The sequence below is a fragment of the Ylistrum balloti genome, unplaced genomic scaffold (genome assembly GCF_031769215.1).
Source record: "Ylistrum balloti isolate Yb309-2 unplaced genomic scaffold, AGI_CSIRO_Ybal_v1 Utg370036, whole genome shotgun sequence".
Classification (NCBI taxonomy): Eukaryota; Metazoa; Mollusca; class Bivalvia; order Pectinida; family Pectinidae; genus Ylistrum; species Ylistrum balloti.
In genome coordinates this window covers 381,576-397,938 of record NW_026782096.1, presented here as the reverse complement: position 1 = coordinate 397,938, position 16,363 = coordinate 381,576, and the positions used below count along the sequence as shown (strand labels likewise).

The window sequence follows — 16,363 nt, the reverse complement described above, 5'->3', positions numbered from 1 at the left end:
GAATGCTTTATTGAAATACTTCTAATTAACTATCAAAACATATTGTAACTGTATATATATGTATGTGTGTGTTGGTGTGTACGTGTGTAAATTTATGTAATTTATTGCTGTTTATATAGTTGTCTTTGTAAATCTTCATATTTGGAGGAAATAAAGATAATAATAATGAAATAGGAATATTTGCATTGCAATAACCTGGCAGTACATATTCCATTATTTTCATGAAAATATACAGCTGTGAATTGCTGCATATGGTCACTTCACAGTGATAATCATTCACATGAGCAGTAAATACTGCTGGTAGTGGTTGTAAAATTACCATCTTAATAAATTGATACTGCCAATTTGTACTTGTAAATGTACATGATTCAGTGTGATTTCTAATGTCTTGCTGTCACATGGTATTGTGCCAGCTGACACAACTTTAGGCCCAATCTCTGTGTTACAAGTGTTTAGTATATGTTGTTTACAGAATGGTGGCATGTGTTTCATTTGTCAAAAGAGCAATACGGTTTCACTACACATCTTGATGAGATAAATTTACCTAGATTTCTTTTCATTATTACATCAAATAATTGTAAGAGACATATAGATATGCTTCATAAACACCAATGAGATGATTTTAATCATTTATCCATAGCTGTATTCAGAGTCTACATTCCACATACTGATATATCACTGCTGATTTCCGCCAATACCCAAGCAGTCATGCTTCATAACATCCTGTGTGAAGAACAAAATGAAACTGGCATTTCTTTAAAAATCAGTTTACATGTATATGTTCCTAAACATAATCCTCTAATAATTGACAGAATTTTCAATACTACTTGATAAGCTTCTGCCTAACTTGCACATTTTGAAACACATTGTCATGATTTTGGGCAATGCTGACTTTGAAAATTCAAACTCTTAACTTGTTTTTACAAACAGAATATCATGGAAGTTAAACAAGTTTAAATTTAATAGGTTCAACAATATTTCTTTAACTTTGTAAAGGATTTACTGTTACTTTGAAGGGTTGACCCATAAATGACTCAATGCTTCATATATTTAAAAGTTTGAAATGTTTTAGGTTTATAGAAATAGGGGATCTAAAATGAATATCTTCTCTTCAACATTTTGTCGTATTTGATTAAAATGTTTTGATTTATTGCTGTTGGATCAACATGTCAGACTATTGTTTAATTAAAGTTTGTGTTGAGTGATAACCAGAGCAACACGGAATAAAAAGTTTATTCTCTCATCAAAGATATCCTGTTAACTTGTAAAATGGTCATATGTAGAATTAAATGTTTTCAATTTTAAGCTGATGAGGATTGAAATGTGAAGACTTTGTGTATTTTGGTGGTTATAATCTGCATTGTACAGAAATCACCCAATATCACCAATTTATAATTGAAGCTGAAAAAGTACCCACTTTCTGTCGTATGACATTCTTTTTCTGTCATTGAAATATTGTAGTATAAGAAAATGCACCATTCAAGTTTTAATTGGGTTCTTTATTTGATTATGGAGAGAGAAGATTGGGCTAGAGGGAAGAATTGACATTTCAAGTTTTGATGCAGTACGGCAGTGCTGGCAAGGCTCTAGGTGCTCTTTCATTCTGATTGCTGTTACAGTGGTGTGTTGGAAGGCTGCAAGCCATTTCACTCAATCAAAGGAGATGTAAACTTGTTTCATCAATGGTCTGCAAAAATTTTCTGAAAACTAACTTGGTCCAAAGAGTAAGTTTTAGTGCTATGAATTTTGGAATGAAACTTATTCCTTCAGACTGTCTATACCACAACAGTCTTTCCCATGGTTATGACTGCTATGTTAATTCTGACATTGAATCAACCAACACATGTTTGTTTATTTGTCTTTTCAACATTATATATTGGGTGTTTTTCTAAGATATGTTTTGGTGAAAAAATCCTGAAACATAATAAGGAAAATTACATGACATTATGATTTCAAGGAAAGAATGTAAATAGGCTGTTGCATTTCATAGATCATATACAACTTTTATAGGATTTTAACCATCTGATTTATATTAATTGAAAGAAATTTTTGACTATTATATTTTTGTTTTGTTGTGAATCAGTGTGAACATTACTTTAAAAAAGGAGTCTCTTTATTGAAGTTTAGTAAACAGACTTATTAAAGAAATCAGTTCTCTCACTATCCTTCGTATAGTTTTTAGTAGAACGACATGTTCCTGAACTTTTGAAAAAGTGGTTTCGCGTTTGAAAGCCCCGACAATGTTTTTCACTAAGTCACCATGTTACCTGTGACCTCCTTACACTGTGTGAGAGTATGTGTGTGTGGCTTAGTGTCCTATGGTATGCAGGTATTTTTGATCATGCATATCAAGAATGGGGCCCCCAACAGGTAAATTGAAAGAAATGCTATCACTGGGTCATGAAGGAATTTTCATTTTATCTGGGGTTTCTGTTCTGCTGTTGGTGTGAAATGTGTCAATAGCATCAGCTTGTCATAGAAGTCATTTGATCCCTACATCTTAACAATAGAATCAACTATCTTTTGATTTGGATGAGTCAGATTCTGATTATAGGGGATGGCAGGTTAAAGCCTTGTTGACACGTGAGAACAGATAACAATACATGTGCTCAGGTGTGTAAAGTGTATACACCCCCATAGAGGTTTTACCTGTTAGGTAGTGGTCAGTTTTACCTGTAGGTTTGGACAATGATAGGATACCAGTCTAATGAAGGTCATTAAATTTATAATGTAGGGGATAATCATCAGGACGTGTAATACCACTGTTTCTGATGGTACCTGTTCAGCAGACTTGGCACTCATAATGGTAAAAAGTTGACAGGTGAGGTCAAATGTATTAAGCAAATTAACAAGAGTTTTAGTTTACTTGCCATATTTAAAATTAAGTAGAAATGACATAATAAAGTCAGTTTCTGTTTTATAATGTTAATAACTTAAACCTTTTATACTTACTGTTACAATAACCATCAGGATTTCATATGTGAAAAACAAAAATTGAACCAGTCCATGTAGACATCTCAGTGAAATGTCAAATTCAAATGAATGTTCTGACCATATTTTCAGTGGCTTAGAGATGAAACCTGGCCCCAGGGATTGACATGGTAGTGTTATATTACTTGCTTAACACTTGTATATGTGTGGTTTACCTGTACAGCATGTTACATAATTTCATGTCTACTTATTTGACCAGTTACTGTGTGTCCACACTGACCACTACTCTATCTGATACAGCATAAGTAGATTATAAAGACTTGTCCATTTTATGTGGAGGGCAGACAGGATGTTTAGTAAACAACCTAGAGCTACCTACTTTAGAATAAAATGTTATATATATATGTAATGGTTAGCTCAGAAGGACAGGGGCATGTCCTATCCAGTGAGTTTAATAGCAGTGAATAGATTCATAATACTGGCACGTCATCTATAGTGTAGATGTGCATGCATGGACATTTTTGTTATGAAAAAAACAGGCATATTTTGTAGCCAAAAAAGTTTAAAGCAAGACACAGTAATGATTTCAAACAGCTTGCAGTATTTCTGAGGTGAGCATCTTTACATGGTACTTCTCTATAGTAAATTGATTGGTTTATATGGAGACAGGGTATCCTTATATATGGTAGATGGTGGTTACCATATTGAACAACATATGGGAGGTCTGTCACATGTCACCCAAAGCAATCTGGGTAAAGTGTCCTGTCATGCCCTAGTGCACAACCATATTAGCGTAGATCAATCCATTTCTCAGTTTTCTGAGAAACACATACTGTGTCAAATTGTCCACCATGGATTATCACATGCTATTACACAAGCATCCTGTGTCTGATTCTTTGGTCCTCTATCTGTCGACAATCCTAAAAGCAATTCTTTCTCTCACTATTTCTTTAGAAGCACTAAATGGAATTTCTCTCAGATTTCATATGTAGGTTCCCCTTGGTACCTTTGTTGTGCCATTTTGATTTTAGGACTGGTCTGAAAAAGCAAAATGGCCAACATGCAACTATCTTTGATTAGACAGTTAAAGATTATTTTTGCTATTTCTTAGAGTAAGTTCATTAAATTTCATACATTTAAAATCAAAAACAGGAAAAAAGAATGGAAAATAACCAACTTTTAAAAAACGATGAAAGATCCATCAATGGTGGGCACCAAGATCCTTCTGGGATCTCATTTACACAGTAATACAGGTACATCAAGTTGTACACCTTATTGAATTTTGATGGTCATTAGCAAAGGTGAAGGCATCACACTGGACCACATTTGGAGGAAGGATAGTTTGTGTTGATGTCTATGGTCTGTTGATTTTATTTTTTTGAAGTGCAAATTTAGCAGTTACTGTTATATTAATTGTTAAAAAACACATAAAAAGGTCGGCGTCATTTGAAAATCATCATTATGCACAGATCTATAGTAGGTATCATGCATGATATAAAACCAAAGGTTATCTTAGATATAGTAATGGTCATTGATGTGAGTTTGTTAGGGACAGTTAAATACATCCAAGTGGGTATAAACATTTTGCTGGTTAGTCATCACACACTGCAAAAGTTTCTTCCTGGGTTGTGAAATGGACGTGTGACTTGCGGCTGGAGGCTGTATCCCAATGGTCAGTACTAGACAGATATACAGGAAGACTGGACAAATCATGATGATGTAATGGATGTTTATGTCAAACTCATTACTACCTGTAACAGGTTGGTACTTAAATCCATCATTTCAGGTGTCTCCCACCAAATGAGCTGGAGCATGCATACTTTGGTCCAGTAATACTATTCCTTGTTCCAAGTTATGCTGTATGCAAGTTATGTTTTCAAACTATATTTTCTGTCTGTTTTGAATGGACGTTATCAATGAAAATGATTCGTTTTAGTGAAAGTAATATTAAGCTTCATCAGATAATACCATTTACCAGCCTCTACATAGTAACAATTTGTGCCACCTAACCACATCAACATAGTAACAAATGATGCCACATAACCACATCAACATAGTAACAAATGATGCCACCTAACCACATCAGCATAGTAACAATTTGTGCCACCTAACCACATCAGCATAGTAACAAATGATGCCACCTAACCACATCAACATAGTAATAATTGGTGCCACCTAACCACATAAACATAGTAACAAATGATGCCATTTGAAGCACACAGTAGTACAAATGATGACCATGTGATAAGTTACTTAATTGTCATCTTGAAAAATTGTCATTATCACCTTGACACATTGTTGAAAGGAAGGGCTTATTAAAGAATAAAGAAAAGACAGATTCATAATGTTGTTATGGAGCAGTCAGATGCATATTGAATTTCTCAATTTATCAGTGTGGCTGACATTCACCAGAGAGAACACAGAGTAAACTAACAATCAGGTAGTAAAATACTGTAATAAACAATCAAATAATGAAATCCAATAGTTTAATGTACTTCAGCAAATATGCAGAGGTCAACATGCCACCTCCAAATGATTTTGCTGCTCTGTAAATTTCCTTATACAGAGTTGCTTGTGCTGTTGTGCTACCCAGATACGCCTCTTCACTAACCACATTGACCTCAAGTCACAAACTCCCATTCACAGAAACAAGGGTACTTGAGCGTCTCTGAAGAAAAACAAAATAGCAGTAGCAGGCATTTTGTTGTCGGAGGATCAAAAGGGACCTAACTGTGATGTGTTGAGGATTTGCAGATTTGTCCTTGGAGGTCCAAAAAAAGGGCTGACATGATATATTTTATAATCAATGAAGTTGTCAAATATGAGAATTGCAACAAATTGGATGAAAGGGACTTCAATTTAACGGGAAGGGATGTTTTCATTACAAACATGGGGAAGGAGGGAAATACTTTCAAAATAACAATGAGACTTGATTGGGATGACCCAAAAAAGATATATTTTGAGAAAAAAATGATGTAGGAAATAAGCTACCACAGAAGTTTTAAAAATAGCTTTGACCATTCATGAAAGTTATTAAAGATGAAAGTCTTATTGGTTCATTAAGCCTCAAGATGATTTTTTTTATTAAAGTTAACTTTGAAAGAATTTATCTGATAGAAACATGTGAAATTTGTTAATGTTGGCTATTACCATCAAATGAATGTGTAATGCTGGTGTATGAGGTGCTTCATGATCAGGTTTTGAAATCTATCTCAGGTAGGTTGTGTAGAGTGAGTTTATGTATAATGTAACCTAGATCTTGAATCAGGCGGTTTGCAGGTATTCTCACACTCGGGTATGAGGTATTTATATACCTGTACTCTGATCGCACAATGGTCGTGTACACACACGAGATAGGCTGTGTCATTGGCTTACCTAAAACCAGTCAGGATTAAAATCTGACCCATTGGTACATAAACGACCCTCAAATCAGGCACGGTGCTCACATATACACACGAATGAAATACAGAGCCATATAAACACCCACCACACAATACACATGCATGCATGTAGAGGTTAGGTTTCAGGGATAAGAAAAGGCCGGAAATGTGTTCACGCAAATTTGACTAAAATCTCTGTCACATTTCTGTTGTTGAATATTTTTCACATTCATGAACTCTTCCATACTTTAAAGTAAGGAAAAAAGAGATAAACCCTTTTGACCATTGAAATGACCAGTACCTCCTCCAGCTCCCTTATCTATGTTGGGGGTGAGGGGAGAATGTGAATAACGGTGACCAAGTTGGTTTCCTGGCCAGGTACTGTAATTGGGGTTCAGGTAATCGACGGGCATACCTGGTGACACGCACACTCATGGCAGATCAGCTAGTACAGGTAGTCCCAGCTCTATTGACCGTGTGCATGATGCGTGTCTTTGCATGCTAGCGCTCCATAGTCGTGCCTGCGGGGCCGAGAATTTGACAGGGAATGCAAGTCACATGACCCCCTAGATAGTCTCAAGTTGGTTTAGCCACGAGGTATACTTGTTTGGTATATTTTGTATACCAGGTATGCATTCTCAGCCTTGGGTCGACCAGGTATGTGTGTATACCTGGCCATGTGACTGAAGAGACGCACAGCATGACCCGAGGCTAGTGTGAACGTTTTACACGCACAATGTTAGAGTGGACTGGTCAATAGCTGGTCAGTGGTCAGACATGTACACAAATTGCTAAGAGAACCTGTTCTCATGCTGGGTTATATATAGAATTCCAAGTGACACGTGAGGGATTTATATTTATATATTCACAAGGCAGTCAGACATGTCCATTCTACCTACCTCAGATCAAGTCAGAAAAAACAACACATTGCACCCCTCCAGTTCAGGTAATCATGTATATATATGTCATGTAGATATGTATGTGGTGTAACAGTGTACACACATATACTGTAAACTGTGTTTACCTGTATATCTAATCTACAGTTACTTGCTCAGAGTACAGAATCTTACTTTTGATTTATAAAAGTGGTTGTCATATATTTATCAATAGTTTCAATTAATATTGTAATTGTGGTTTGTAAGTAATTAAGATTGTTTTAAAATATTGATAAGTTGTTGAAACTATTACATGTAGTTTTGATGTTGACAAGTCAGCTTTAATGCTTGACATCCTAGTATACTTATACTTTGAATCTGTGTTTACAAATGAACTTTTTGGGGGAAAGCAACATTAGCTTGACAAGTAGGTGATGTGACACTTTAAAATGTGTGACATGTATATATGATAGATTTATATCAGCGTGTATCAATTATTTTGTTATTAGATGGTTGTCACGATTCTGATAATGTGGTAAATATGTGTTTTATCATTTATAAGACAGTAGTTTGTGTAATTTTATGTTATATTTGACAACTGTATGTTTGTTTGTTGTAAAAACGTTGAATAGCTCTGAACTAAAATACACTCTCCTACCTATATAATTACACATGTATATAATCTCTTATCATATAACTGGCTCATGCCGGTGTCCATTACAGAAAAATGCACTGGATGAAATATTATGGCATGCCGCTTTTGCCTCCTACGTCACATTTCAGTGACAACACACTATAAAGTGGTGCTGAAGTTGACCTTTTTTTAAGTTGGCACCATCTTTATAATGACTTGTAAACAATGTGTTGATATGGTATTGATTAAACAAAGCAATCCACTCCAAAATACGCTATGTATATACATCTGTGTTTTAATCTGTACCTGGTATATCCTTCAGCTAGGCTGTGGCATCACCTACCAAAGCTTAATATGCAAATATGTTCATGGAATCATTTTACATAAAAAATAACCTTTAAAGACTTGTAAAGAATTATTTCCATATTGTGAAAACATTTTTTATATGTGAACAAAAAAATCCCTAATGCAATACAAAAGGTTAAACTTTAAAATAAAATTCAAATAAGTAATCCATATTTTTTAATATGATATTATGCACATCTCGGAACATTATATTTGTCCTTTTTTCCTATACTTTCTTCTAAAACTTTTGAAAGCTCTTTATCAAATATTTCTTGACACACTAAAGTTCCGTTCTGATGAGTAATTGATTTTTTTATGCATAGATTATATGAGAGGGTGTTAATGGGGAGCTAATTTGATTGATGATGAGAGATAGAATCAACTCCATGCTACAATACTGTTATGGTAATTGGTTTTCATTGGCTGATGTCTTTAGATAGGAGACTGGAAATGGGGCATTTTTAATTATACAGGTCACCTTTTGTGTAATTACCAGTTTATTGTTAAACACATAACAGTACTGACTCTGCCTCTAGGCCATATAATTAATAGCTCTGATATATTATAACAGCATTATCACAAACAATTGATAATCATTCATCCTTATTTGCTGGTTTTTATAGGGTAAGAAGTTATTGAACCACAAACAGGAAGTGAAATGATCAATCCTTTTATCTTTTGGTCTTAAGATATTGATGCTTGATAAACATTTCACCTAATTTCTTTTAGAAACTTCGCAGTTAATATTTTCAAAATTACAAGTGTAGATTTACCAATAGGACAAAATATGGTGACAACAAGTTCATCTGTGCCTAATAAACAATCTTATGATAAACAGTGCAAAATATGGAACAGTTTTATTGAAATTTTAATGTTTTTGTGCTTAAAGAGAGGTTTAAGATCATGAAATGTATCATATAGACACATGCTATATGTTATACAAACACATGTAAATACATGTATTTCCCAGTTTGGCACCTGTTTCAGTCATTAAACATCACAGGTAGAGAAAATAGCTGTGAGCATGTTTCTGAGATTTTTCAAAGTTGGTTGTTGACCAATAAATCATGATAAGATCTGTTTGGACATCAGTTGACCGCTGGTAGTTTATATGTTATATTTGATTTATAAATAATATATTCACGCTAAAATTGAAACCACCTGTTTGCATTGTTTGCTTTGTTACCAATGCAGTAACCAATCAAAAGATTTGATTAATTCTTGTACATGTTAATAAATTTTATCCTATTTTTGTTTTACATATGAAATAGACAGATGAATTTATATGATTTTATACTATTAAACAACAGTGGGAAGACTTTTGATATTGAAATAAAAACTAATTAAGACTTATTAATTAACGGGAGGTGGGTGTGAGGGGAAGACGGGAGAATACAGGATGTTTTCTCCTATTTTCAATCAGATAGGATTATTAATGCACTGTTCAGGGTAATATAGAATGTTCCATATCTCTACTTTTGCAGGTGAAGAAGAAGATGAAAGCCCCACAAAAGCTTCAAGGAAGTCTTCTGTTCACAAAAAGGCAATCTCTGATGACAACGGGAACATAGTGACTCCATTACGCACCACCAGGGTAACACGTAGTAAAGGAGCACCACCTTCCGGGAAAACTCCTGGTCATGTGACTCCCAGGAAGAACGAAAATAAAGCAGAGAAACAGAAAAAGGAAAAGGAAGTACTAGTTGAGGATGAGAGCAGTGAGGGGAGCGAGGACGAAGATGAAGTAAAGGAAGATGATAAAATAGAAAAGGAACCCTGTGATAAGTCAGATGTAAATGACGATGATTCAGAGGATACAAAGGATAAAAGTACTGAACACATTCCTAAAGACATTGATCCCTTGAATAAGGAGAAAGTAGAGGAAGATTCCATTGTTGAGGACCAAACTTCAGAACATTCAATGAAAGATTCTACATCTGACAATGAAACAGACAATTTACTTATTGATGAAATATCAAATAAAGAAAAAAGGGATGTATTGAAAGACATTTCGCCAGAGAAGGAGTCTGGGAGTCTGTGTGATAAAGAAAGTGTATGTGATGAGGTTAAAGGTGAAGAGGGAGAGATGAATGAGGCAGAAATCTTACAGGCAGGAAATTCATGTGATGATGGTGATCAAAGTGATCCCAGTTTTGAGAAGAAAGAAGCAAAGATCAAAGACAAAGAATCAGAAAACAATGACAGTGAAAAGGAGGATGAAATGATGGAGTTAGAGGAGGAGGAGGAAGAAGGACAGCTGTGTATAGATGAGGCAAGTGATGATTGTGAAACAAAGAAGGATATGAACAGCCAAGGGGAGAGTACTCTGAATAAAGGGTTCAGTAGCCCACTTAAAGACAGGACTTGTGAGTTTTGTTCTGTGGTGAAGAAAAGTCCTGCAGACCTCCAACGACATATCCGCAAACACACAGGGGAACGTCCATTCAAATGCAAGGTATGTTAGTAGGAAATGCAGCTGCAGAATTTTGATATGGCATGATATTTTTTGTATTAAGATATGATTTGTTGAGTTTAGTGAAAATACTTTTTGTGAAGTTATTTGACTTTGGTTTATAGCAAAGACTTTATTTGTTTTCAGATGTGCAGTCGTATGTTTAAAGCAAAGCGAAGCCTTCAGTACCATCAGTTCATGCATCATGGTATCAAGAGTGAAAACAGTAACATATCCCAAAAGTATTCCCTAATGCGGAAGCGAAAGTTAGAGATGGATCAGCTACGAGCTGAGCTCATCTCTCCAGATGGAACCAAGCGCTTCAAGGGGGATGACTCGCCAGATGTAACAATGATGGATGGTATGACGAGGCAGGATGGAAAAGACTCAAGCACAAGCCCAGAGAGTGGTGCCGATGTGGAATGTCAGAGTGATCGCACTTGTTATGTATGTGGCAAACTCTGTCTCAAACCAAGTGACCTCAAACGACACATGATGTGCCATACAGGGGAACGTCCATTCAAGTGCGATGTAAGTACAATGTTATTGAGCTGTCAAATTGTGACTTTTCATTTGTCTGGTCCTTTCAGTCATAGGTAAGTAGCATGTTTGGTATGAAGCTGGTATCAGTAGAATTTCTGTTAGGTTTTATATGGGATTAGTTAATTTCTCTCATAAACAAGTCAATCCAAATCATGATAAATGTTTGAAGCCTTCTTGTTGCAACTGAAAAGGAAACTTACTGATTTGATGACTATTTGTTGTAAATAAAATTATTGGAGCAAAATTGGAATCTTTTGAAGGAAGGATTGGGGCGGGGGGGGGGGGGGGGGGGGGGGGGAAATAAAACCAATTCAAATATACCCGGAATCAAACACTGATGATGATATGCTGTTAATTAGTCAGTTACTACCTGTTTAATTACAAATCTGAATATTTATTAAAGTTTGATACCAAATTTGTTACACAATATAACTTGTTAAAGTTATCTGAATCATATTGTCTTTTCAGATCTGTGGAAAACCATTTCGTGCAAAGAACAGTATGCTTTATCACAAAAAGTCAGCTCATGGATTTGACATTGAACTCAGTCCAGGTCTCGAGGAACGCTTCCTTCGACTGAAAAAACAAAGTAACCTTAACTCTATAGCATCCAAAATGGCCCATCCCAACCTGGAAAACACTCCAAAACCTCCAGTTTCAAACGGTTCTGAGGTGGACATGGGGGATGTTGACTCTGATGAAACGTCATCCATACCAAACTTAGACAGCTACGCTATGGATAAGAATGATAAAGTCTTCTACAGTTGTGGCTACACCAGTTCTTTTCAGGATGATGAAGTAGAGCTAGACGAATCAACGGGGTTGTTCAAGCATAAGATGCTAAATGGAAGTCAGTGCATATTAGAAAAACCTGATGATATGCTGGTGAACTCCAATGACATGTTGGCAAATTCCGACAGTATGGATACGCCAGATATAACACAAATGATCAAGGATGGATCAAGTATGGTTGGGGCTGAAATCATCCACGGATCTCACTTCACTAAAAATAGAATCAGTATCCGCAATGAGACCGTCCTCGTCACACGACTGGATGGCGTGAACATGACAACTGGCAAAGAAATATGCCTGTACAAATGCTACTTATGTGGAAAGGTGTTTAATTATTTGAGTAAAGTGCAGTGCCACTTGTCAATGCATTTTGAAAAAGATATTGTGATTTTTCAGTGCCAGTTATGTAAAGCCTCATTCTGGTTTAAAAACCAAGTGATGCAGCATATTCGAAAAAGACATCCATCTGAGGTTGACAATGCGAGTAAAAGACAAGAAAACGAGTGTAAAAATAATGATGCTGACAATGACACGTCTAACTCTGACATGGATTCAGGAATTCAGGTAAAGTCAGAAGGGAACGACGAAAACAGTGATGAAAGAGAGGGTAGTTCATCTCCAGTGGGTAGCAAACTCAAAAAGGACGATATATTCAAAAAAGAAAGTGAGGATCGTGAAAATGAAATGTTGTGTCGATTTTGGCGTGGATTGAAATATCGAAAGAACAGTAACGGTTCCTATGTGTGCCTGGTGTGTCGCAAGTCATTTCACCGTGAGATTTCCCTACTCAAACATATCAAAATACACAGTGGACACAAACAGTGCTATTGTCAGGAGTGTGGCAAGGGCTTCTCCGAATTCACGGCTCTACGCCAACACTTGACCCTTTTCCATGGCCTTCGAGACAACCACCAAACAGTTAAACCCCATATCAAAGCCTCCACCAAACATTCACTTCTGTCAAATCTTTTGAGTAAGAAGGCTGGTAAAGAGGCAGACACAGACGTCCACAATTCTACTCGTCAGTCACAGGAAGAACATGCACGCCAGTTACTCATCAAAGAAGGTATACAGGAGGATGTAACTGTGGTCATGCCTTGTGGGCCGGATGATGACCCAGATGTTGATGATGGTCCCCGCCTGTTGGATGTTTGGTCTGAGAGAGATTCGGAGGAGAGCAGTGAAGCTAACAGTCAAGATGGGATGGTCACTCCTCTGTTACCTAGACGCTCATTAGGAAAGGAAACAAGCAAGTCAAAAAGGAAGTCTTCACAACCGGTGAAACTGCATAATGCCTCCATCCCACCACCTGCTCCTTTACAGGTGTCTATTCCAACTCCAGCACCAGCTGTTGCCCGTGTTCCAATGCAGATCCCAACACGACTCCTCATCAATGGCGAGGCTGCAAGAGCGGCTGTTGCAACCTTACCTGGAAGAGTAGACCTGCCTGGCAATGTACAGATCAAACAGGAGCCACTGTCACCAACAGCTGATGTGCCTACCACATCTGTAACAACATCCAACATGGTCTCTACAAATCCCCAAGTGACTCAGTTTCTAATGAACTCTGGCCAGATGATCTTGACCAGTGGTAGTGGATCAACACCTGGCCAACCTCAGCCTATGATGCTTTTGTCCAATTCGGCCTTCCCCTCTCCTATCCCTGGAAACATTATAGGTATGGTACAGGTTGCAAACACAGCTAATCAAATTTCAGCAAAAGACCCTATGCCCTCAGACAGCTCTACCCCAATGTCATCAGATCCATCCCCAATCAACTCAGATGGTAATGACCGGGAAACCCTCGTGGGATTCCCTCGCGTCCAGTGGTCACCAAACGAAACTCCTCCTACCTCAGGCTCTGGCTTCACTTGGAGCCAGATATCTGCTGATGGGCGCAAAGTTACCTCCCTTTCTCGTACACATTCAAGGTATATTGCTTCATAATTTTATTTTGTGTTAGAATATTATTGAAATATATACATGAATTCATTCTTTTTTATAAAAAAAATAGAAGGACTATTTCACTTGAAGTTATTCAAATTTTTTCAATAGATTTGGGAATAGTTACTTTATTGTATCTTGTGATAATGCCCTTGAATAGAATCATCATCAGAATAACAGGCATATTTCGTCTCGATTTCATGATAATAGGATTGGGAGTTACTGTGAATATTAGAGAAGATACCAATGGTTACTAAAGATATGTTGATATAGGCTGTTGATCATTAGAGACTGGTTGTCCGACAGGTGGTCAATGTAGACAGTTGGTCATTGTAGACAGGTAATAGATATAGACCAGTTGGTCATTGTAGACAGGTAATAAATATAGACCAGTTGGTCATTGTAGACAGGTAATAAATATAGACCAGTTGGTCATTGTACACAGGTGGTTAATGTCGACAGTTGGTCATTGTACACAGAAAAAGAAAAAAATGGCAGGGCCCACATTTGAAGTCATTTCAAATCAAAGAGGGAAAGCAGCTATGTGGACCCATTTCAGACTGAAAAGAATGCAACCAGTGAAATACTATACAATATAATGGGATAAAATTGTTTGTTATTCACAGTAGTCGCAATATCTTGCAATATTGGATGAAATATTTCTATATGTCACAATAAGATTTTCACTTGCTGTACCCACTCCTATTAGACAAGTGATCATTGTAGACAGGTTTTTGATATAGAAAAGTTGTAGACAGGTGGCTACTACAGACAGGTTGTTACATTTGATAAGTGGTCATTGGGTCAGTGGTCATCATAGATTGGTGGTCATTGTAGACAAGTAGTAACTATTGACAGGTGGTCATGATCCATACTTTAGACAGATGTACAGTTAGTCTCTCTTAAAAGAGAACTTTGACTGTGTTTTTGTTTCTACTTACCCTAATGAAATCATCTGCTCTGTTCTTGTTGATACTTTGATGTCTCAGAGTAGTTATCTAACACACTTCACAGTTGTATCCTTATTTATGTTTCCCTTTTTTACATTACTATAATCAATTTTTATTGCTTATTACACCCTTAGACTGCCTATTGTGAATGCTCCAGTCAACAGAGACAAGGTGTGTAAGCCAATGACCTTGACTGATGGTAGACAGGTGTACAGATGTCCTTTCTGTAGTAAAGACTTCCTCTCCTACTCGGACATCAACAGGCACATGGACTTCCATGAGGGTTTGTACCAATTTGTTACACTTCAAAACAGAAGAAAATTTTTTTTTAGAGAATGATCTTTTCCTTTCTCACTTTTAATGCTGTTTTGTGAATTTGCTGTTGCCTTTTGTCTTTCCTGTTCAGGGTGGAAAAATTAGGTAATGACTCTTGTAACTATCCAATGACCATACCTAGGAACAAGTCAATTATGTTGAAGTTTTTAGTTTGTGTTGTTTGACGTTATGCTCTACTGTCATTTCATTTAAATAACAGATATCCGACCATATAAATGCAAGTACTGTGACTACTTTGCCAGAACTAACAGTCAACTCAAGGTCCACATGATGAGGCATCAAGGTATGTTACAGTTAATTGATTTGGTGAAAAGATGTAAACAGTTTATTTGATTGAGTGAATTCAAGGTTTGATAAGGTGAAATCAATGTTTGATTGGGTGAATTAAAAGTTTTTAGTTTATTTGATTGGATGAGTGAAATTAAAATTTTTATCTGTTTATTTGATTATGTGAAATCAAAGTTTTCTTGGGTGAAATCAAGGTTTTATATAGTTGATTTGATGGAGTAAAATAAAGGTTTTCAACAGTTTATTGATTTTAATATGTATTTTTTTAATGGTGAGTCATTTCTTGTGAACTTCATGCAGAAAATTTCTGCTGAATTTTGGTGAACTTTTATTTATAAACAAAGCATGATGTCTGATATTTGATGGAAAGTATGTATTTTTTAGGTATACGAGAGTTCTGCTGCAAGGTGTGTAATTATAAAGGAGTAACACAATCTGACTTAAATCGTCACATGAAGTCCCAAATTCACATACTAAAGTCTCGCAATGAGTGTAACCACTGCGGTGAAGGTTTCGTTACACAGAAGAATCTGGAGAAGCACCTGGATGGAAACTGTATTGTCAAAATGACCAAGATGGAGGACACTTCTGATTTTTCTTGAAAATTTGGAATCCTGAAAAATTTCATTTTAAGATCTTAAACATGCCAATTATACCTCACTATTCAGAAGGAAAGTTTTAAAAGAGATATTTTTCAAGTGATACTGTATCACTGATTTATCATAAGGAAGAATCAAATGTATTATGAAAAATGTATGCCAAGTTACAGGAATTGCCTCTTGTTTTATTTCTTTTGAAATCTGGGGGGAAATGTTGGGGCACCTCATAGAATTAAGATTCAGTAGTTTACACAACTCAACAAAATTAATAGAAATTAGAGACACAGATAATCT

At 36.2% G+C, this 16,363-nt stretch overlaps 1 protein-coding gene across 1 annotated transcript; it reads left to right on the top strand.

Annotated features, from left to right (window-relative positions):
- Nucleotides 1-7,193: 7,193 nt before the first annotated feature.
- On the top strand, nt 7,194-16,149 carry LOC132548933 (zinc finger protein 236-like). Its single transcript, XM_060212838.1, has 7 exons — nt 7,194-7,257; nt 9,650-10,620; nt 10,765-11,148; nt 11,629-13,883; nt 14,981-15,129; nt 15,382-15,465; nt 15,855-16,149. Exons 1-7 carry the CDS (start codon nt 7,194-7,196, stop codon nt 16,070-16,072), a joined length of 4,125 nt encoding a protein of 1,374 aa, XP_060068821.1. The 3' UTR covers nt 16,073-16,149.
- Nucleotides 16,150-16,363: the final 214 nt, after the last annotated feature.

Excerpts from the sequence above, each read along its gene's own strand:
- LOC132548933 (XM_060212838.1), top strand. The coding sequence starts at position 7,194 with ATGTCCATTCTACCTACCTCAGATCAAGTCAGAAAAAACAACACATTG. Across the intron at positions 11,149-11,628 it reads AACGTCCATTCAAGTGCGAT|ATCTGTGGAAAACCATTTCG; the intron begins GTAAGTACAATG and ends TTGTCTTTTCAG. Across the intron at positions 15,130-15,381 it reads GCACATGGACTTCCATGAGG|ATATCCGACCATATAAATGC; the intron begins GTTTGTACCAAT and ends TTTAAATAACAG.